Consider the following 22,550-nt stretch of genomic DNA (forward strand, 5'->3'; position numbering starts at 1 on the left):
CTTGTTCATTACATGCGGGAGTGAACACGCGTTCCTGTGTGTTCAGAGGGTTCGCGTAGGACTGTGCTACGTGTCATTAATCCACCTCGGCCTCCCTTCCCTTTTCTAAGCCATGAACCCAGACAAAGAGTTTGATCGTGGAGAGTGTCCTTATTATAAAAGATGTGTTATTTAGAGCAAAAAGTAACCTTTTGCAATAATCTGGAGTTTTCTGTTATCCGTGGTCTGTCCGTAACAGACATTTGTTTGATCACTGGTGAATCACATGTCACTTAGGCCTGGTACCTAATATTTTTCATTCTAGGTATGTAGGTTAGGGGGAATCAAGCATCTGGTTGACCTTTTGGACCACAGAGTTTTGGAAGTTCAGAAGAATGCTTGTGGTGCCCTCCGAAACCTTGTTTTTGGCAAGTCTACAGATGAAAATAAAATAGCAATGAAGAATATTGGTGGGATTCCTGCCTTGTTGCGACTGTTGAGGAAATCTGTTGATGCAGAAGTAAGGGAGCTTGTTACAGGTGGGTAAAGAATGTGATCTTGACCTGGAGGAAATGTTGAAAACCGTTTTGACGGTGCCCTTGTATTGGTGCATGGTGAAGGAGTTGGACGTTCTAGGTAGGCGACGATGATACAGTGCTCACTCACAGCTGTGACAAAGCCTAAGTATAATTGAATCTAATGATTCAGAAGGCACTTGGAGTGCTACTAGTAGCAGTTACTATACTTATTGATGCATAAGCGTCAGCTAACAGACGTCTTATTCATAGAGGGCTGAATATGTTGTTTTTTATTGCGTATTCCGTTGTAAATCTACTTGTTTTAAACAGACTGGCTCTCCTTTATTGAGAAAATAAAATGTACTTCATGGATTGGTTACATTCCACTTCAGCTCAGCCGGTGTCTGAACGCCTTTTAGTATCTCAGACACTCCTAGGTCCCAGGGTTGTAAAGATGAATGAAACTCAGCCCTGGCCCTCAGTTAGCACTCAGACTCAGGAGGAACACAAGTGGTTCTGCAAATGACAGTGAAACGTGGCAAGTGCCAGGACTCATTCGAGTTGCACTGGGAGCATGGAGAATGGATAGGGAAGCTCCCTGGTTGATGTGAAACCAAAGTTGTGCTACAGGATGAGGAGGCATAGACTGGGTAAATAGGGTCAATATTTCCAGTCATAGGCCGAAGCTCAGAGCCAGCATCAGATGGATATAGGGTCAGAGGTACCAGGAGGAGGAGGAAGGGAGACCAGGCCAGATAGAAATGCAGGCCTAGTTTGGCGGACTTTTATGAGGAACTTGTGTCCCACACGCAGTGGGAGCCTGGCACGTCCAGTTTGGGCTTTTAAATGCATTCTCCCAGCAGGCAGCAGGGTGGAGGATTGATTGAGGGAGACAAGCCTGGCATATGAGAAGCCTATGAGGACATCAGTAGTCTAAAGATAACAGCTCAAACTGTACCAATAGTAGAAAGAAGGGGTGGGCGGTAGAGAAGAGGGAACAATTAGAGAAAGAGAAATATTTCATGGTCAAGGCATGATGGTCCCGTGTGGAGAATGAGAGATCAGGAAGAACAGAGCGATGCCTTGTCTTAGGAGACTAGATATTGCAACACCATAGGGTGGGTTCAAGAGTGCTTGAGGTCAACATGAAAGAATGATTCTGCCAAAGGGCAAATAAATGACAGCATTGTTTATAACAGAAAATTGGGGGGAAATACTGAATGTTCATTGATGAAAAAATTATTAAATAAGTGACAGTACCTTCACACAGTGAAAGCATATGTAAGGGTTAAAATAAGTGCATTAGAGCTATCTACAGCAACACAGGTAAATCTCTAGAAACATTTGCAGAGTAAGTGCAGCATGATACTATTATATAAAGCTTTTAAGTACGCAGGTTGCAGCTATAAATTATGTTTTTGATATGTGCACATGAAATACAGTTAAAATTTTTATTAGAATGTTATAGATTCAGGATAGTGGTTACCCCAGGCCTGGGGGCCGAGGTACAGAAAATGGCATTGGGTGGGGGGTATAACCCAACTCTGTTTCTTTAGAAAGAAAGTAATCTGAACCAAATAAGACAAAATATTAATATTTAACAAAGCTGGATAGTGGATACATGGGTGTTTGTTTTATAATTGCTATGCTGTTTTTCATGCTTGAAATATTTAATTTAAAAACTTTTAACAACATTTTTTTTTCAAAATTAATCCCATTCCCCACTGGCTTCCCCTATGAAATCAGAGCTGTAGGTTCTGTCAGATATAATTCAGTCACACTTAGGAATGTAGCAAACCATCATGCATCTAATATTTAAGGGGAATCAACTTTCTCATCAAATATTAATGTTCAAAATACAGTACCTTGCATTCCAAATATGGTATAAAACTTATATACTCAAAGTAGAGTATCCTTTATCTATAATTTTAAATTCTGAACTGGGCTGCCTACTTTAATGTAGTTTGAATGTGAATCTTTGACACACCTAAATTCCATATTGATTTATTAGTATATGTACCCTCTCTCTCTAAAATACTTTTGAGGCATCTCACCCTCTCATAGCAAAATACAAATTATTTACACATGCATACATATGTATGTATGTGTGTGTAAAATGAAAATTAGAACGAGCTAAATAGAATTAAGAATGTAGACGTGGCCATCCTAGAAATCAACACAATCGTTATGACAGTGCCCAAAAAGTTACCCTACACTCCCTGTTAGGGAGGCATAGAGGAGGCAGTTTTATTGCAGTCAGTGAGTGCTTTCTTTCTTGTTTGATGTTTCTTTCTCATCACTTCGAACTTACTATGTAAGGTCCAAGCATCTTCTCCCAGTCACAGCTGTGCAGCCCACAAGGCTGCAGACGGATGCGTGTAAGCTCCCTGAGAGATTAGGTGATCCAGGGACCATGTGATGCTAGAAGCATGACTTCATACTCAGATTGGTTCTCTTTTGATTTACTAAACAGGTTAGTCCTGACCTTGGTTCTTACATTCTTGATGTTCAGCTTTTTTTTCTCTTCTTCTGTCATAATTTCACACAGGAAGAATAGCCTTTGCTAGAGTTTTGTTTCTGAGGTTTTTTCCTTGAGAGAAACTGTTGTAGTGCCTTTTCTGAGCCGAGCTCAAGAAATTTGTAAGATTTAGTGATAAGCAGGAAGAAAAGTACATGAAACTCTGGTGAGGTCTTTTTTATTTGAGACTAAATCAAATTTATTTGAAGTAGAGCCAGGCTTCACTGCTAAGGGGTTTCATGTACTAATTTACCTGGTATGTACTCTGGATATATGAGTGCTAATGTAGATGCTTTCCTCCATATTTTATCATTTCTCTGTGGCTGCAATACTAGTTGCTGAGAACACAAGATGTCTTTGGGGGAGGGGTTGTTTGTTTGGGGGGGATTCCCCAAGAAGCCAGCACATTTATTGATGTTTGTTCAAGTCCCTTAGGTCCTGCAGGCTTCTTGGTCTCATTTTTTGTAGGGGAATGAAGCCCAGCCAAGGCAATACAGGCTGTGCACAATGCCCCCAAGACCCAGCATCATGGTCAGTCCATCTAGGATGTTGTCATTTCCCTGCCATTCAACTGCACTGGGAGGTCATTGTCCACCAGGAAGAATTTCTGTTTCTCAGCCACTGGTTTCTCAAAGCGGTTCTGAACAGTTGAGCTGAAGGAGTGAATCAGTGCCTGGGAAACTCAGAGGGCCCTCATTCTGCATCCTCCTCTTTGGCTGGAGTCAACTCCCCTCTCTGCCAACACAAGATATTTTAAGACATGGACCCTGGCCTTGAAAGGAGGATGTTAGCACTGTACACAATAGCCAAGACATGGAAACAACAGAAATACCCATCGGTAGACAACTGGATTAAGAAACTGTGGTACATTTATACAATGGAGTATTATGCAGCCATAAAGAAGAATGAAATCTTACCATTTGCAATGATATGGATGGACCTAGAGAACATTATGTTAAGTGAAATAGACAGAGAAAGACAAAAACCATATGATCTCACTTATATGTGGAATCTAAAGAAAAGAATAAATGAATGAACTAATCAGAAACAGTCTCAGAGACACAGAGGACAAACTGAGGGTTGCTAGATGGGAGGGGATGGGGATGAGGGAGAAGGTGAGGGGATTAGAAAGCACAGTCAGTAACCACAAGACTGCCACAGGGATACAAAAGTCAGTTTGGGGAATATAATCAATAATGTTGTAAAGATTTTGTAAAGTATCCGATGGACACTTGTCCCATTAGGGAGACCACCTCAGGGATGATGTAGATACCTAATCACTGCACTGTACAGCTAAAGCTGCAGCTGACCAATAATGAATGTCAGCTATAATTTAATAGATAGATAGATAGACAGACAGATAGATAGATAGATAGATAGATAGATAGATAGATAGATACAAGAAATGGAGTATAGCATTAGGAATAGAGACAGTGGAAATGTAATGGCTGTATGCAATGTCAGAGGGGTAGTAGATGGGGGCAGGGAGTTATCACTTTGTGAGGGGTATAAATGATAAATGTCTATTACATTGTTTTGTACAACTGAAACTGAAAAAAAAAAAAAGGAGGATGTTAGCGTTTCCTAATTCCAAGAGATATTTCCCCAATACATCATATCACTTCCAATGTAAAACTAGAATCAGCCTCATTTTTTTAAATTAATTAATTAATTACTTTATTTATTTATTTATTTATTTATTTATTTATTTATTTATTGAGAAACAGCTGCCAGTAGCTTTTAGGCTTTAAGAAGTATTTTTTGGCCATAGTTACTTGCATGGTAGCAGAAATTAAGAGTTGCTTTGTAACTGTATACTTTTACTCCTAATAATTTATTCTGATAAGTGGACTGATTACTTACAAAATGTTCTTTCAAAGTAGTCTTTGAAATGGGCGTGGTCAGTGTATAAACACTTCGCTCAGTTGCCACGTGTAAAGGACATGGACCAAGGACTTTAGAAGTGAGTTTTCAGTTCCAAAAAGCTAAATCTCAGCCAAATTTGACTTGTATATAAGCATTGTTTAGCTAATATGAAACTACAAAGTCATAATATAAACCTAGCAAAGTTGTACCTATATGTATTATATGTATACACATAATTGCCAAGATTCATGGAGACAAGAAAAATTACTCACATTTCTCAGTTTCAAATTTTAGTGGTACCAACCTTAACTGATATTCAGTGATATTTTGAGTTGATTAACCCCTGATATATTTTAAATCATGACATCAGAAGATCCTGAGCTCTTCCATTAACTCTTCAAGTCAAATCATCATAACCTGTCTTTAAATCACAGAATTATAGGGTTGGAGAAGACCTCAAAACTCATTTTGCCCAGTCAGCCATCCAATGCATGGATCCCCCATACAGCTTCCACACAAAGTCACCACCCATCATGTGCTTGAACCCACAGGGACAGGGAACTGATAACTTCATGGAACTAAGGTTGAGCAGCAGGGTTATTCCGAAAGCAACAAAAACACATGAGAATGACTTGAGAAGGCGAGGAAGATGAGCCCTCAGGAACGCGATTTGCTGAGGAATAGTTCTGTAAGAGAACTATGAGGCCTAACCTCAGCCTCTCAGCCCTCTCCTAAACAGGAAAGCCTGTCCCTGTTTGAACCATTCTCATTAAAGTAAGTCTCCTCCAAACATGGGCAGCAGGGTGCCATGTGACATGTCACCCAGCATTCCCTGTCAGCTGCCCATCTCTATATAATCCCCTCTGAAAACAGAACATTAGCCTTCCAAATGTCAGTGTTTTGCCAGTGTCATCCCCAGGTGACTGTGGCCCTGGCCAACCTTGCACAGTGCTCGTCCTTTGTAGGTATGGCCTGAAAGTTCTTCAGGGGAAATTATAAGCAACTTGGGATCATGAAGGGATAAAGCACAATGAATTGATGTGTTCAAAATATTGTACGATTTGAAGAAATTAGTATCCCATTGAAACTAGGTGTTTTATTAGTTTTAAGATTAAGTAATTCTACCTAGTTATTAATCCAAAGCCTTGTTTTTTCCAGTCCCCTTTGTTTCAGTTTGGCATTTTTAACATACTTAAATGAAGAAATTTTAGCTACTAAAAAGATGCCTCTACCTTGGCTTTAAATTTAATAACTACCCTGAGCCTGCAATTTTTGGTCACATCTTTATTCAAGGCAAAACATTTTCCGTGAAGTGTATTTTCCCAAGACAGGTTGGCTGTCATTGTTAATTAAAAGTTCTCTAATATGTAACGTAATTCTTGTGTTTTCTTCATTGTGTTGAGCATTTTCCAGGTTGAAACCTAATGAATTTTTTTTTAATCGCTGATATATATGGGTGCTTAGGGTTTTTTGTTTTGTTTTGTTTTTCATTATCATTACAAAGGCACTTTTTACCTTTACTGTGGCTCCAACTTGAAAGCTGGGTGAAGTATTGTTTTCCCCAGTTGGGTTATAAAATGAATGTCAGCTAGGCCACAAACTGGATGGAAAGGAGGAACAGCTTATCACTAGAAAAGAACTTACTTGTTCTTATTGAACTCATTTGTCCAAGATAATTAGTGTTTCTATGCTAGGAAATACGATTTTCAAGTTTTTGAGCATCCTAAAAGCATCATTTTTTTAGAACTATAGAAATGGGAGATACTGCCCAGAACTTGGAAGCCTACCTGCCATTTAATGCCCCAAATGTCCCCAAACTGTCACCCTTCTGTTTCCTCCGTTAATACTGGTGTCACATACCAAAGAGTAGCCTTTGTTTTTGAATAATAATAGACTTTGTTTAAATGACAGTTCTATTCACATTTCTTCCAATTTAGCAAGTGTTTATTCATCCATATGGCTAAGTAAAATATTTCACACGTTTATTTAAACATTTTTAGATGCTAGCAGTAGATTCCACATACTGTGTAGAACATGAAATTGGGCATATTCCCTTTCTGATCATTAACTCCATATTTCTCATTAGACAATAAATTAATAAGAAAATGATAGTCATGCTCTAAGGAAATGTAGACGGGCCAGGCTAAAGGTCATCAGACAGCAGGATGTTCTGTAAAGAGCCAGAGCTTAGTGGACGTCCGTTTAGCCTTTGGAACTGTTACATGCCATTATAGGATGAAATAATTGACTCAACATGTCCCCTTGGCCTAATTAATATGTCTTCAAAACAGCCGTGTATTCCCTGATCCAAAGAGGAGTTGGCCTGTTCCTTTCTACCCCATGTTTTGTGGGTCACTAGAGCTGTCAGGAGCTGCATGGGTGGTTTTCAGAAATCGAGCAACATCCCCTCCCAATTCCCAGCCCAACTCAGCAAGATCCTTACCACTTGGCCCCTTTTATAAAATAACAGCAACAGAAATATGCGCTCTCTTACTGAACATTTCAAAGCATAAAAATTGGTGATAAGAAATATAATGACAAAAAAATGTTTAATTGGTAACAAGACAAAACCAGTTTATTATAAATGGGACAACTCTTAATTCACAGTCATGTAATTTTGAACTGGAAAGGGCCCTAAAGAAATCATCTGTTCTGCACACACACCCATACTAGAGATGAGAAACGGGTCCACACAGATGGAGTCCTGAGGTTGGGTTCCTGGCGTTCTTCCTTACCCGTCTCTGCCTGCCCTGGCCCACCCCCAGGCCACCAAAAAGTGCTGAGCAGGCACAAAATCTGCGGGTGCAGCTGCCCATTTTCAAGTGTCATTTCCCTTGTTCTTTATTTTTCTAAATTATTTTTTTGTAGTTACAGTTAGACATTCAATATTATTTTATATTAGTTTCAGGTGTACAGCGTAGTGGGTAGACATTTATATAATTTAAGTGAGCTCCCTGATAAGTCTAGTGCCCACCTGGCACTATACATAGCTATTATGATATTATTGACTATATTCCCTGTGCTGTACTTTACATCTCCATGACTATTTTGTACCTACAATTTGTACTTCTTAATCCCGTCCTCTTTTTCACCCAGCTCCTCAATCCTCTTCCCCTCTGCAGCCATCAGTTTGTTCTCTGTATCTATGAGTCTATTTCCATTTTGTTTGTTTATTTTCTTCTTTATAGTCCACATGTAAGTGAGATCATATGGTATTTGTCTTTCTCAGTCTGGATTATTTCACTTAGCATAATACCTTCTAGGTCCATCCATGTTGTCGCAAATGGTAAGATTTCATTCTTTTTATAGTTGAGTAATATTCCATTGTATATATGTACCACCTCTTCTTTATCCAGTTGTCTATTGATGGGCACTTAGGTTGCTTCCACATCTTGGCTATTGTAAATGGTTCTGCAGTGAACATAGGGGTGCATGTATCTTTTCTAATTAGTGTGTTGTATTTCTTCAGATAAATACCCAGAAATGTAATTGCTGGGTCACAAGGTAGTTCTATTTTTAATTTTTTGAGGAACCTCCATATCGTTTTCCATAGTGGCTGAACCAATCTGCAATCCCACCAATAGTGCACAAGGGTTCCCTTTTCTCCACGTCCTCACCAATACTTGTTGATATATTGATGATAGCCATTCTGATAGATATGAGGTGACATCTCTTTCTTGTTTTTGAAATTCCCACCAAAAAGGTGAAAGAAAAAAAAATCCCACAACATCTTCTTTACTCTCTGAATTTTATCCAGGAATATAGAGAAGTATTTTTCAGCTTGGCCACTAGCATAGTCACATCAAACCAGTGATCACGTATAACCACAAAGCTTCAGGTTGCTTAGAAAACACGTGAAATACAATTTTAGAGTCTTGTGACTATTTCAAGATTTATAGTCTGAGTATGAAAAGATTCCGCCTTGTAAGTGGAATATGACCTATTTTGTGTGATGGCTTCTGAATACTGAGCAAAAGGAGGCAGGCAGGTGGGGAGACCCAGAGGTCCCCGACAGAACTCAGGTGGTCAGCCATCCATCAGAGGAGAATTTCTCAGCACAAGAGCAGTTCCATAAGGACACCCTCCCTCAGCAGAACAGATAGCCAGTATATGCAAGAAATATGAGGGTGTGGGACGGAAATCTAAAAAAGTAGATGCCCCAAGGACCCCAGTTGAGGTCCCTCAAGTGATTTGCAAAATCTGTCTGATTTCCCACAGCTTAGGGCTGGAGGCAGTTTGGTCTCTAAGCTGCTTCTGCTGGTATCATACAGGTAGGTTGAAGATTTAGTGCAGTTACAAATGAATAAGCACATTCATGGAACTCCGCTGTGGAACATATAACTTCAGTGACTTTGTCTTGGGAAATGTCTATAATACTGTAAATGACCTACTTCTGTGTCAGAGACTGAAGTAACCTGAAGAACAATCTAGTGACCTGGTCACTGCCCTCGCTGCCACCTCTGCATCAGAACGATGCTCTCAGGAGGATTTCCCATCTTATGACCCATTAGCTTTTACAAACACCCCCTAACAGAACTGTCCTTTACATCACACACTCCCTTACGGGCAATCTCGGTCAGCATTTCTGAGTTGTAAGCTGATTTATTTTCAGTGGAAATGCCTTTCCAGGGTATGCAGGACTACACTACTTTATTAATCCTCTTGACCTACTCATGAAGTTGGAAAATTACCTAGACTGAAAAGGAATATGTTGAAATGCAAATGTGAGTCTTTAAAAGGATCTCTAGAAATTGATCTTTTTAAAGATGCTGTGATTCACCTTTGTACTTGAAAAATCACAGAAATGCCGACTAATCCATATGTTCTTTAAAGACTAAAGATCTATCATTCATGCCCTCTAGCTGGGGAAAAATTTAAATAGGAGTAATCCCCTTCAAATTGGATACATAGGCAGGGGCCCCACCAAGTGCAGCGTCGGTAGCTAACGCAGGTCTGCAGTTCCACACGGCCCCTCCTGGGAAGCTTCTTTCTCACGGGTCATGTAGGCATTCACTCAGTGTTCCTGCTACACCAGAGATGGGGCTCACTGTGACGCAGCTGGGCCTGCGTTAGCTTTCCCATGTCTCACGTGGGGTATGCATTAGCTGTGTGCAGGCAATCTCAGGGGGCAGCAGGTGAACAGGGCAAGGCCCACCGGCCTCTGTGGGAACCAGCCCTTGGGGCAGCTAGACTGCCCACCACTCAGAGGGCCAGCCATTCCGGTCAGGAGACACTGCAGCGAGCCTGACAGCAGGGGCAGGAAGAAGAAAGCCATGAGCCATGCCTGTAAGCTAGGACCACGACCACACGTTCCACTGCTCTGGAGGGCACTACGCAAGTCTCAGGCACCTCTGCTGAGATGGTAGCATCTTAGGAACTCTGGGAATGATTACATACCATACATGCTGTCCTTGGAATTTATCCAAAGCAAGGTTTTTCTATCACTGAAGACAATACTTTTGTCCCACTCTCATGATAATTACTTTCCCATTATTTCAATTCCATTTGTTTCATAATTTGTTCACAGCATTCCAAGCCCTGTGGAAAGCTTGAGTGATTTGCCTGAGACCACAAATGGCAGACATTTTTTTTTTTTATTGCACTACTCTCTTCCCACGCCCCCCTTGATTTCCTCATTTCTGTGCAGCACCAGATTCTCACACATATGCCGGACCCTTGGTTCATCTTTGACGCCACCCTCCATTTACCTCAGGCTCCAGTTCTCGTCCCAAGTACTCCCCCTTCCTTTTTGCTTCCCCATCCCCTCCTCGCTCCTTCAGGTCCTCGTCGCATCCCCCTAAACTGCTGTTGTGGGATATCAATGCTGCCCCTCCTGCTCCGTCAGCCTCACTGCTGCCCCTGGGATGAGGCCTGTCCCTGTATTCCACACTTTCCCACCTGCCAGTCAAATCTGCATTCCCTGTCCTCATCTTCTAGCCAACCCCCTCCTTGAGGCTCCCCCACTCCTGCTTCTGTCCCAGCACTGGTCCACCTGAAAGGGCTCCCCAGCCCCAGTCTGCTTCTCCCTGGCCTCTGCCCTTCACACTCCAGTTCAGATGCAGTGGTGTCCAGTCCTACCATACAGCTTCCCCAGCTTCGCAACACATCCCGGGAGAGGCAGCATGGTGTCAGGGAGTGAGTGTGCTGCGGAGTCAGGTCTACTCATTTCCTTCCATCTCTGTGGCCCCAGGCATATCACCTCTCCCAGTTCCAGCTTCCCAGTGAGAAACAGTCCCGCTGCTTGGTGTTTTTGTGAGGATGGATGTGGAGTGCCTGGCTCGAACGACATATGAGCTGTGCTTCTTGCTCTTCCTACACTTGGGTGTTTTGTCCCGGCTGCCTTGTGTTGTAACTGTGACAAGGCCTCCCGAGGGCAGAGGACTCGCCTACGTGTCTCAGAGTCTGGCATAAAATGAACAGTGTTTCTACCAGCACTTTACAGTACAATTATAATGCAGGACACAATTTTGAACTTCCTAGTAGCCACATTAAAAAGGTGGTATTGATTTTAATAATATAGTTTCTTTAACCCAATAGTTCCAATAATTCAACTTATAAGCAATCAAATTACTAATGAAATGTTCTACAGTCATTTTTTTTCATACCAAGTCTTCATAGTCCACTGTGTATTTTTTATACTCATGGCACATCTCAATTTGGACTAGTCACATTTCAAGTGTTCAGTGGCCGCACGTGGCCGACGGCTACTTTATTGGACAGTGCACGTCTGTACTATATTGCTGTGTAAGTAACATGTAACTAAAAGGCATGAGGTGCACAGCTTTCATGGACAGGGATGCAGGTGGCTATATTGTGACAGGATGTAGTCACCATAGCATTTTGACATTAATTACTCTCTTCCTCCAAAAAATGTCACCGAAGTTTATAAAAACCCTACCGGAGTTACAGGAAAACTTCAGAGAGAAGAAATGGAGAAGTTTTGACCAGCTCCTGAGTGTTTCAGCCAGAGACCAATAGGGAATAACACGGGAGGCATGTGCTAGGAGCGGTGGGCTCTAGATCAGGAGGCAGCATTCCTGCTTTGTTACCCACAGACTGAGTTTGTAAGATGCACACACACTCTGGCCCTTGGGTGCACTCTGCAGCCTTGATGTTTTACATTTTCACTATTAGTCTACTGTTTGTACCCCCACTTATCAGAAATGCTTGCAGAGTGGGTATGCACGACACTGGTCTGTTCCAAAGCGTCCATAGATGCACCATTGGCAGAAGAGGCTAAATGCATCTACCACACAATTTCTAACTCCAGAAAGCGGCAGCACATTCATGATAGTGATTTGTCATGACGCTTCCTCTGTGCCAGGACAGTAGGACCAAGGCCCATTGTCCTCTGAAGTAATAGTCTCCACACCCCCTAAGGCATGGGTAGTTTTACTTTCCACGTGGACATCATGTGAAAGAGCATGACTGAAACAAGAGTGTCAAGAACAGACACTGAAAAGGAGTCTAACTTGTAGAAGAAAATGGAGAGCCACGCCCATTGGCAGCATCTGAAGTACACTAGTACGCTTGGCTTTTTGTTTTTGTTTTGTTTTTTTGCAATGTCCATGAACAATGGTGGGGTTTTTTGATAATCAGGAAACAAGGAATAAATTGAATGCTATATAAAAATGAGTGGTTTTAGATTTCTTTCATACCAGAAAAAAAAAACCAATTGTATAGGCTGTTAGGTATGCATGCTCCCAGAGAACCTGTGTTTTTCTAATGTTCCTTGTTTGGTTTTTAATGTCCTTAAAGAAATACACTTTTCAAATAGTGCTATTATTTTAATTAATCAGTAAAATCAGTTTTGAATTGGACTATAAAATTATCACTCGGCCATTGAATAAGCTATAAAGCTAGTTTTAAACGTGAGCTCTTTGAAAATTCTGCAGCAAGGATTTATGTGAAATGGTATTTTAATTACTTTATTCATTCTTTGTGGGGAAAATGAACTTTCATCTCTCATAGCAGTATTTCATATTCTCTACCACAGGAAAAAGTACACATAATTATGAGTAACCAATAATCACAGTGAATATTATTTTCTACGATAATATGCATGAAATTCCCTAGTATTTTCTAAATTAGTTTGTATATGTATATTCTTAGTCCTCCCAACAAATAGCTAATTGCTTTAAATTAAATAAAAACCTCAAGCTTCCTAAACCAAATTACAGTTTATTTTTATCTTTCTCTTTGGAAACCAGGAGATAATAGAGTATACTGCTAAATATTTTTGAAGCAAATTTTGCATTAGGGTGTTGGAGCTGGAGGTTTATCATGTTGATGGAAAATGCTAATCCTACAGCTCTGTATTTTCTCATCAGTCTTGCTACATCTGGGAGTTGGTGTCTTTTCTATTCATTACTTACTGCTCTAGCAACGTTCTTCCTGACCTATTAAATGAAGCCTTGGACAGACTGAGTACAAAGAACATTGTTTTATTACTACCTTAGTGAGAAAGAGTGCACACGGGTATTATTAGTTGGTCTTAAGAGTGGTGCTTTCTACTTAGGGTAGAAAAGCCAAATTAATCATTCCATAGCTAAGGCTTTTAAGTATAATTGAACCTTCTTCATTCAATGTTGGTTGATCAGAACAGGTTGTTTTGGCTTTCCGTGTTATTTTTGAAATAGAAAGTGGGAGAGAAAAGCCAATATCTTAACTTGCTTTGATGTTTGAAACGACCAGTTAAATCCACACCAAATGTTGTCGCTCTTTGTGTTAGATGGTAAAGTGCGGGATTAGTGGAATAATACAACTTGCAGTGCAGATGATAAAGCTGCCTTTGTGTGGGTCCCTTGAATGCCACAGCCTTAGCAAAAATAGAATCTCTCCTTTTTTTTTTCCTGGTCAAGAATAACTTTGAACATTTTTTGAAGTTGCAGAAGCGAAAGCCTGAATACTATAAGACTATAGTATATATCTGTACTGTAAGACTGGTTTTATAATCAATAAGTTGTCTCAGTTGACCAAAAGTTAGCATAGTCAGATTATCTACTGAAGGATTATGTAGTTTTAACAATTTAACATTTTATGATTGGGCAACACTGGTCCTTTGTGTTTTGCAGTTTGAGGAATGGGGATTCTGGCATGTTGGTTCTGGGCGATGGAGCAGCAATGGGACTTTCCTATCCATCGCTAGGAGTGTGGTGTCACCAACCATCTGCTCTGGTCTTCAGGTGAAAGACCAGCAGAGCTATGCTGGCAAGTCCCCTTAGAGATCCAGAACATTATTCCAACTTCTCCCCTTAGTTATAGACCTTAAAGATACCCCTGAATACTGAGTTTTAAGAAAAGGCATGAAAGAGGGTAATACTTTGAGCTAAGTCTGTCAGGCAAAAACAGACTATTAAGTTGGATCCATCAACAGATGTTTTTGAGTCCATATTAACTCATCCTGTGTATGTATAACGAGACATATAAAAGTATGGATGATGGTAGAGTATTTGTTCCTCAATATACTTGTCTAATAAAATTTTAAATTAAATTTAGAAATACTAGTGCTCATCAAATCAACATGTAGAATTTCAAGCCTACAAAATAATTAAATGTGAAGTTAATTAATTTTGTGCATCTTGACTCTTTAAGGTATTGTATGCAAAGCACACAATTCCTGGCACAGAGTCAAACCACAGTAAATGGTCATGTTCCTGTTGTTTATATTGACTGATGAACATTTAGGCTGTTCGATCCCATGGAGATGTAAAGGCTAATAGTAAACTGCGAGATGATGTATAACTCCACTGGTCATCCTAAATGCCTGGTAAGAAAAAGAGCAGGACAACATTCTGGTACCTGCACAGAAAATCAGGGGAATCTGCAAATCTATGAAACAGCCTCTTACCCGAAGTGGGTTTTAGAAGTAGCCAGGAGGGGAGACAGGAATCATGAAAAACGAGCTTTTCTGCCAATGATCAAAGAGAACTTCCCTGCATCAACTCCAAGCTCCAACATACTAAAGAACCACCCCCTTCTGAGTCATGTTTTCACCTGACGTTTGTGACTCACACTGTTTAATTTTTTTGTAGAGAGATATCTAATTTTACACCTGTAGCCTGTATCATAATAGGGTTGACTTTCCATAAACCTTGCCTTACTGTTACCTTCGCTGGAATGCATTCTGTGAAATATTGGAAAACGCAGCTCTCCCCCATGCGTTGAAATTTGCAAAGTGAGAAATTTGAAAGACTTTGACAGAAAGATCATTCGCTCTGGTGGCATCAGGACTCACGTATTATAAAATTGTCGGCAGTGGAGGAAATGACCCCTCCCTGCCGATGGGCTCTGGACCACTGCTGCACTCTGCCAGGCCCATCGGTGCCCTGGGTTGAGTAGGCTTGGCCTCGTTAGCTGGAAATGGTGAAGCTATTTGTGGCGCCCTTGTAGGCCTCAACTCTTTCTTTCTTCTCTCTTCCCTCCTATCTCTTGTTACTTGAGTCAGGACAGACCTCCAGAGACTCATTTCTCATCCTTAGCTCCTACGTTCCTACGTCGTCATCAGCCCTCTAGTTTTGTTCTACGAAGACAGTGCTTTTCAGAAGTCTCAGGGACATGAAACCCTTTTTCAGACAAACACAGAATGAGACCCAGTACTGAGGACAGATAAGTATGGAGCTGCTCTGGGTGAATTGGGGGGAGTTTGGAGTCCTGCTGCCAGTTTCACACACACCCCTCCCATGGCTGCCCCCCTACAAGTCCAGCAAAACCCCGGAATCCAGGCAGCACAGTCTAAAGCTATTTTATGTAGAAACACAGCCATTTTTATCAGAATCCATGGAGAAATAGTGCTGCCTATGGAATTTAAGTTCATTTGATAAGCACTTACAGTGTGTGCTCGTGTGTGCCACAGGGGATGGTGTAAGCCGGGGTCTGTCCTGGTGGACCCAACAAGCTTTCAGAGCCAAGGCAAGGTCTCTCCCTTTCCTGATTCTGAATTGTCTCAAGTCCCCTCCCAGTCCAGGCCTGACTAGATGGGCTGCTGCTGAGACGGAGGTCCTGAGTGGCTGTAGGTACGGTGGGTTATTGACCCCAAAGACTAGGAGCAGAGAAAAGTGAAAGTTCTTGGGGAACAAGGGAAACCCGATCATCATGGTGCAGATGTCAAAACCAAGTGACAGAGGAGAGGAGCACAGTGCAGCGCAGAACACAGGACCCAGACGTTTTCCCAGGACGGAGCCGAAGCATCAGCCACCATCCTTGACCATTCCCTCCACAGCATGCGGACTGCTCAGGCAGACTGCAGGGAAGGGAAGGTCCTCTCTCTGTGTGTAGTCAGAGTATTGTTTCACTCCCTTCCATTCCAGCCCTTTGCTTTTACCTCTCCTTCCTCCATAAAGGAGAAAAAAAAAAGCTGCCACCTCTCTTACCACTCTCCTTTATAAAGGGGCGTGTGCTTTCTCCAGGCCCCGCCCCAGGGAGCTGAGCAGTCAGTTTCCAGGTGGGCTCCTTGGTCACCATCCCCTCCAGCAGCAGTTGCCTGCCCTGTCTCTGGCTCAACACTCTGGTTCAGTCACGTTCACAAGCCTGACTTGCTCCAATGGACGTGGGCAGGTTTTGCTAACTCCTCCTCCACGGACCGCAAGTGTTTGTATGTGTTGATAGCTCTAACAGTACCGTACAGACTTTTGAGCAGCTTGCCAAGGATACATGGGGCTTGCAGGGCTCTGAGGGACCTTAGCTGCAGAAAAACTGCCACATCCCTCCTCCACCTCCTTCCCTCTCACTTAGGAAAATGCATTGATGAGAAAATGACATTAGAGTGGGTATAACCTTGAATTTGCTCTAAGTTCTAAAAGAGTAACTGTTAGAAAATATGTGTGCTATGACAATAATGTAACCCACCTCATAGTTGACACAGAAATAATATATTTACAATTTAAATAACACCCTCATAAGCTACCTTTCCGCTCTTTTGTCCTAGCAATCTTGATATGAATTATAGTATGGGTGACTTAATTTATTGTGTCTTGCCTGTATCCAAAAGGAGTAGCAGGAAGTTGCACTTCTAAAATAAGCACATGGTAATAAAACTCTTCAAGTAGAAACAGAAATATCTAAACTTTACCTAAATAAAGAAGATGAAGCAAATGTAACCACCCTCTGTGCCAGTTAAGTTGCTGCAAACATTATATTTAAGCTTGAGCTTCCCAGTAGCAAAAGTAAGAAGGGATAGCATGATGAAGACAGACATGTCAGTGTTTTGCAAAAGAGAAACTTTTTCCAATTTCTAAATTTTAAAAAGGGTTGGTTACACAAAACATTGATTATGAGGGATAATGCAATGAATGGCTGTTTTACAGCAATCACAGATGCATATATTTATGACCTGTGGTTGGATTGCTCCGCTCACCCTCACAGAATAACAGATTTACTTTGCAAAAGCACAGTCATCGTGCCTGGTAGACACATAGAGTTTAAAACTTAAGAGCAAAGACTAGTACAACTTTGTAATACTGCCAGAAACGCACATATGTTCACTCAACATTTATTAGAGGTCCAGCCGCAGCCTTCTTGCAAATTCAGGCCATAGATTAGGTTTGCAACAGATTGAGTTCACATCAGTTAGGGCTAATATGTTTATTTCATTACTGAAACTGCAGGATCTCTAATTTATGATTTTTGATGTTTAAAAATCTCATTTTTTAGGAGTTCTTTGGAATTTATCATCATGTGATGCCGTAAAGATGACAATCATTCGAGATGCTCTCTCAACCTTAACAAACACTGTGATCGTTCCACATTCTGGATGGAATAACTCTTCTTTTGATGATGATCATAAAATTAAATTTCAGACGTCACTCGTTCTGCGTAATACAACAGGCTGCCTGAGGTCAGTTTGTTCTTTCCCGTTAATTCTGTGGTTAAATACTAGGTCATAGGTAAATTGATTTTAGGAGGATTTACTTCATTTTACTAATACCTACCTAAATTTCCAAGTTTGTTTCAAATTTAGGCCATTGGACTTAGTTACCCTGTGGGGAAGACATCATGGGCAGAGACTAGTGGCCTGAAAGATATTATCTTACAAATGACTCTTCTGTGATTTAGTCAGAAGGGCCTTTCAGTCTGAAACTCGGCCAAAATTCCAGTCTTTTCCACTTTAACAACATTTTTCCAGTTAATCACCTTCTGATAGCTCATGTGTTTGCAGTCTGGTTTTTGTTTAAGTTCAAAATGTGATGATTGAAACATTTTTTGTATTTTTTAAAGAATGAAAAGAGGTGTGTGGTTTAAACAACCATTGGGTTGGAGTGTTATAAGTAAATGAAAATCAGCCCAAATAGTATTTTCAGTCATTCGCTTTAGCGTGTAGAGTCCATAAAGCCTCTCTTAAGTGTACACAGTATCACTCATTATCTGCCATTAATGCCCATCAGTTCAATTTCTACCCAGTTTTCCAGGCTTGCAGTGTCCTGGGAACTGGAAGCAGAAGCCTGGGCAGAGTGGCGTGGGGGTGATGATCGTGGGCTCTGGCCTCAGGCAGCCCTGCCTCCCTTCCCAGTCTGAGCTTCAGTTTCCTCATCTTTAGATAGGGATAATAATACCACCACTGGTGTAAAATGCTTAGTGTCGTGTCTGACACACCGTTAATGCTCCCGCTGCTCTGAAGTCTTTCACTGTTGTTAACAAGTGACTGTCGTCCCCCTTGGTTGGGGGTGGCAGGGTGACAAGAATCAGGATGCCGGAAAACCAGCCAGCCCCCTACCTCAGATGTCGGCATCAAAACAGCCTGTATCACTTACCGACGATTTGTGACAGCAGCATCTCATCCTCGCCCCACACCTGGATTGAGGGAGGCTGGGATCACTCCTCAGCCAGCCTGCCCGGCTTCCAGGACAGCCCAGAGGCAGGACGCACACGCTCAGCCCCCCGGTGGTCAGGGCTGTAAACATTTGGTTAAATCTTCCGTGTGAAATCAGTGATGAATAAGACAGACTAGGTCCCTGCTCTGGGAGAACCATGTTCTTTTGGGGAAGACAGACAGACACACAAATAAGAAAATAACAATAGGTGCCATAAAAATAAAATAGGGTGATATAAGAGTTATTAGGTGATTACGTTGATGATCAGATGGTCTCTCATAGGAGGTGATATGTAAACCATAGATCTGAAATACCATAAGGAGCTGCCATTTGAGGGTGAGGGTGAGGGATCAGGAGGACATGTGTTCTAGGCAACGGGAACAGGTCGTGTCACGGCTCTGCGGCAGGAATTAGCTCACAGCTGGAGCTTAATGCTCAGGGTACAGGAACTAGATTTGGTAGGATTTTTTAGATCAAGGAGGGAGTTGTCACTTGATTCCAAGTGCCGCGGGAGTGACGGGACTGGTTTCTGGCTGCCATGTAGAAGGCTGTGTGTGGGCAACAATAGAGACAGGAAGATGAAGCTGCTCAGTGGTCCAGGTAAGAGGACAGTGGCCTGGACCAGGTGCTGGAGAGAGATGGGCAGATGGGGGGTATTTTGTGGAGGGGGAGCTGACAGGGTTTGCTGATGGATTGAATATAAGGGGTGAGGGAAAGGGAATAAAGAGAGAGAACACCTAGAGCTTTGGCTGAAGTAACTGGGAGCACGGAAGTGCTATAGATGGATTCAGGGAGAAGAAAGGGTGGAGGGGTGAGCAGTTGAGTTTGCCCGTGTCGATTCTGAGATGTCTAATTAGCTATCCACATGGTAGTGTCAGGGAAGCAGTTGGATAAAGAAATCTGGAGTTCCCAGAGAGGAGTCAGGCTGAAGATAGACGTTTGGGAGTCATTGGTCCATAATTTATAATAAAGCCAACGATCAGAAGGAAGGGCCACCTAGGAAAGTGCAAAGATAAAGACAAGAAGGGACCAAAGTAGCCCCTGGCACTCCACAACCCACAGGCAGAAGAGGCTAAGAAGCAAAGGCGGCAAGATGGGAGGAAAACCCGAGGAATGAGGGTTCCCAGGAGCTCCTAGAGGAATGGAAGAAGGTGGCTGCTGAGTGCTACTAAGAGGTGACACGGGATAAGAACAGAGGAGGTAACAGTGTCTCTCTGGCCCCAGAAAAACGAGATGAAAAGAAAAATCTTAAGATTTGCAAAATCTCAGAGTTAGGCTAAAATCTTGTTAATGGGACATAAAATAGATCCTTATAATTTGGTATCAATTCATTTAGTCAAACTGATACCAAAGATTTCAATATCGAGAGACCTAAAACAATTTTCAGGGTTTTTGTTTTTTTTTTTAATCTAAAAGATGATTAAAAAAATTATAGCATAAGCAGATGTCCATATTTAACTTGAATGTTTATACAAGAAATTATATTTCCTGTGTTCGTTTAAGAAGCATTTACGAGCACCTCCTACATGCAAAACATTATAATAGGCTCAGGGCACTGAAAGGACTTTGTGGCCTAACAAGGGAGGTAAACTGTGTCTAACAGTAACAATCATGGCTAACAAACATGGCACATAAACTGGCAGGCACTTTTCCAATCGCTTCATATATAGCAATTCATCTCTTCCTCACAACTGTGAGGTAATAAGTTTTTCTCCCCCTTTTAGATATGAGGACACTGAGGGTAGGCCCCCAAAATCACTATTTTAGGAGATTAGAAAGTGGCATGTCAAGAGAGGGATACAAAGCTCAAATGCTCCTGCTCCCGTCTATTTGTGGATAAGTTATTGTGAGCTCTTACTGTGAGCTCTCGGGATGTTAAAATGCAAGCCCCAAACTGCCTCCTTGAACCAGATGTGCTGGCTACTGTCTGTCGGTCTCTCGGATCATTAAGGTGAGGCTCTGTGACTAATGGTAAGGTGCTGACCTCAATGGCTCCCATGTTTCCGCCCATTTAGGAACCTCAGCTCCGCAGGGGAGGAAGCCCGGAAGCAGATGCGATCCTGCGAGGGGCTGGTGGACTCACTGCTGTATGTGATCCACACGTGTGTGAATACATCCGATTACGACAGCAAGGTCAGTGCCTGCCTGGCCGTGGGAGGGGCACGGGGACGGCTGGCAGCAGCTGCCTAATGCCGCTACTCGCATGCCGTTGATTCTTTCTGGAAATTCCTGAGCCTCTCCTCCTCATTGGGCTACATTCCAGATTAAAGCGAGAGTCTCTCTAAAAACTGCAAGTTACCAGGGACATGACCACCTAAGGAAATAGCCTTAGAACCAGTGCAAACTGAGTGACTCCATGTGGTAAAGGACCTAGCCGGTTGCAGGCTCCTGACTTTCTTGGTGGCTCTGCTGGGCCCATGGTCAAGGTGATTGGCCGTGCTGCTGTTCCTTCCAGTTCTGTATCCCTGACTTCTAGAAGCAGAGCATGTGTTTTTGAGTATCTGCTGGATAAAAGTTCCTGGTCCAGGCACTGTGACACCCACCCGCCCCCCAGTGCAGTCCACAGCCCCAGCCCCAACCCCAACTTTGGGTGCCTCTCCCAGTCTTGGCCTTTCCCCTCCTCCCATTGTCGTGCTGGTCACTCCTTATGCTCCTCTCCTGGTCTCTCCATCCCTGCCCTAGCACAGGGCATTCTGCTCATCATTCTGCTCACCAGGCTCTGCCCCAGGAGCAGGGGCTGAGGAAGGTGGGGAGAAGCAGGAAGGGGGCACTAACTGAAAGTGTCAGGAGTCCAAGGAGGTTTGGGTACTTTGTGTTCAGCATGGAATGGACGAAGAGATGCTGTAAGACGTCCACAGGTCATGAATACAGGTCTGAGAGAGAAAGGAAGAATGATAAGAAGGTAGGAGAGGAATTCAGGGTGATGGCCCCATTTTTATTTGAGCCTTATTGAACCAAAAGCTCTGCAGATGAAGTTGAGAAGAGTACGCAAGTTGCAAGGAGAGCTTCCTGGGCAAACTGACCCTGGTTTCAGACGTGCTCAATGAAGTGACAGTTGGCCTCCCAATTAGGGGTGTGGTAAAGACTGGAAGGAGCAAAGGACCACGTAGAGAAGGCAAAAGGTCAACAGAAAAAGAAATTACGGAACTTTCCACAGAGAGAAGGGAGAGTCGGGAGATGGAAGGAGACAGATGGGACGGGCAGTCCCCAGAGAGGGGCCTGGTCCCACCTGCTGTCCCGGTGAGGATTTCTAGTGGTGAGAAGGAGTGAGGTTCTGGCAGCTCAGCTGCATTTCTGCCAGTGCAGCAACCCTGAAGCAGAAACAATGGGCATTTTCTGTTCCGGAGCCTTGCACATCTTAGCATGAAATCAGATCCTCAGATGTACTGAGATGGCTCTGCACTCTGTCATTTGACTATGCCACAAAAAAGAATCACAATTCTTTCTTTAGATTGTTTCAGGTTCCCATAAGAAAAAGCACTTGTTTCGTATTCTACACTTATTTAGTATTACTGGCATTTGGTACAGAAGCATTTTGCACTAATGTGCTACGATGGTTTTAATTACACGCTGTGTTGGATTGCAGACCGTAGAGAACTGCGTGTGTACCCTCAGGAACCTGTCCTATCGGCTGGAACTGGAGGTCCCTCAGGCCCGGCTGCTGGGGCTGAACGAATTGGATGACTTACTAGGAAAAGAGTCTCCCAGCAAAGACTCAGAGCCAAGCTGCTGGGGGAAGAAAAAGAAAAAGAAAAAGAAAACACCACAGGAGGATCAAGTTAGTATTTTATTTGACATGAAACTCTTAACGTTTCATTTTTCTGGGAGTAAGAAATCACATATTTGGCAAGAAAAGCTTTT

General features: G+C 42.4%; 1 protein-coding gene and 1 pseudogene across 17 annotated transcripts in view; one reads left to right on the forward strand and one right to left on the reverse strand.

Moving 5' to 3' along the window:
* PKP4 (plakophilin 4) overlaps positions 1-22,550 on the forward strand; it is a 228,375-nt gene that overhangs the window by 187,377 nt on the left and 18,448 nt on the right. For all 17 annotated transcript variants that reach the window (XM_074336670.1, XM_074336698.1, XM_074336705.1 and 14 more), the window contains 4 exons: positions 305-518; positions 17,533-17,716; positions 20,705-20,822; positions 22,276-22,467. In XM_074336670.1, the coding sequence (XP_074192771.1) occupies positions 305-518; positions 17,533-17,716; positions 20,705-20,822; positions 22,276-22,467 (708 nt within the window). The remainder of the gene's footprint in view (positions 1-304; positions 519-17,532; positions 17,717-20,704; positions 20,823-22,275; positions 22,468-22,550) is intronic.
* LOC109445149 (cytochrome c oxidase subunit 7A1, mitochondrial) lies at positions 3,471-3,712 on the reverse strand (annotated as a pseudogene).

The sequence above is a fragment of the Rhinolophus sinicus genome, linkage group LG01, assembly GCF_036562045.2.
Source record: "Rhinolophus sinicus isolate RSC01 linkage group LG01, ASM3656204v1, whole genome shotgun sequence".
NCBI lineage: Eukaryota > Metazoa > Chordata > Mammalia > Chiroptera > Rhinolophidae > Rhinolophus > Rhinolophus sinicus.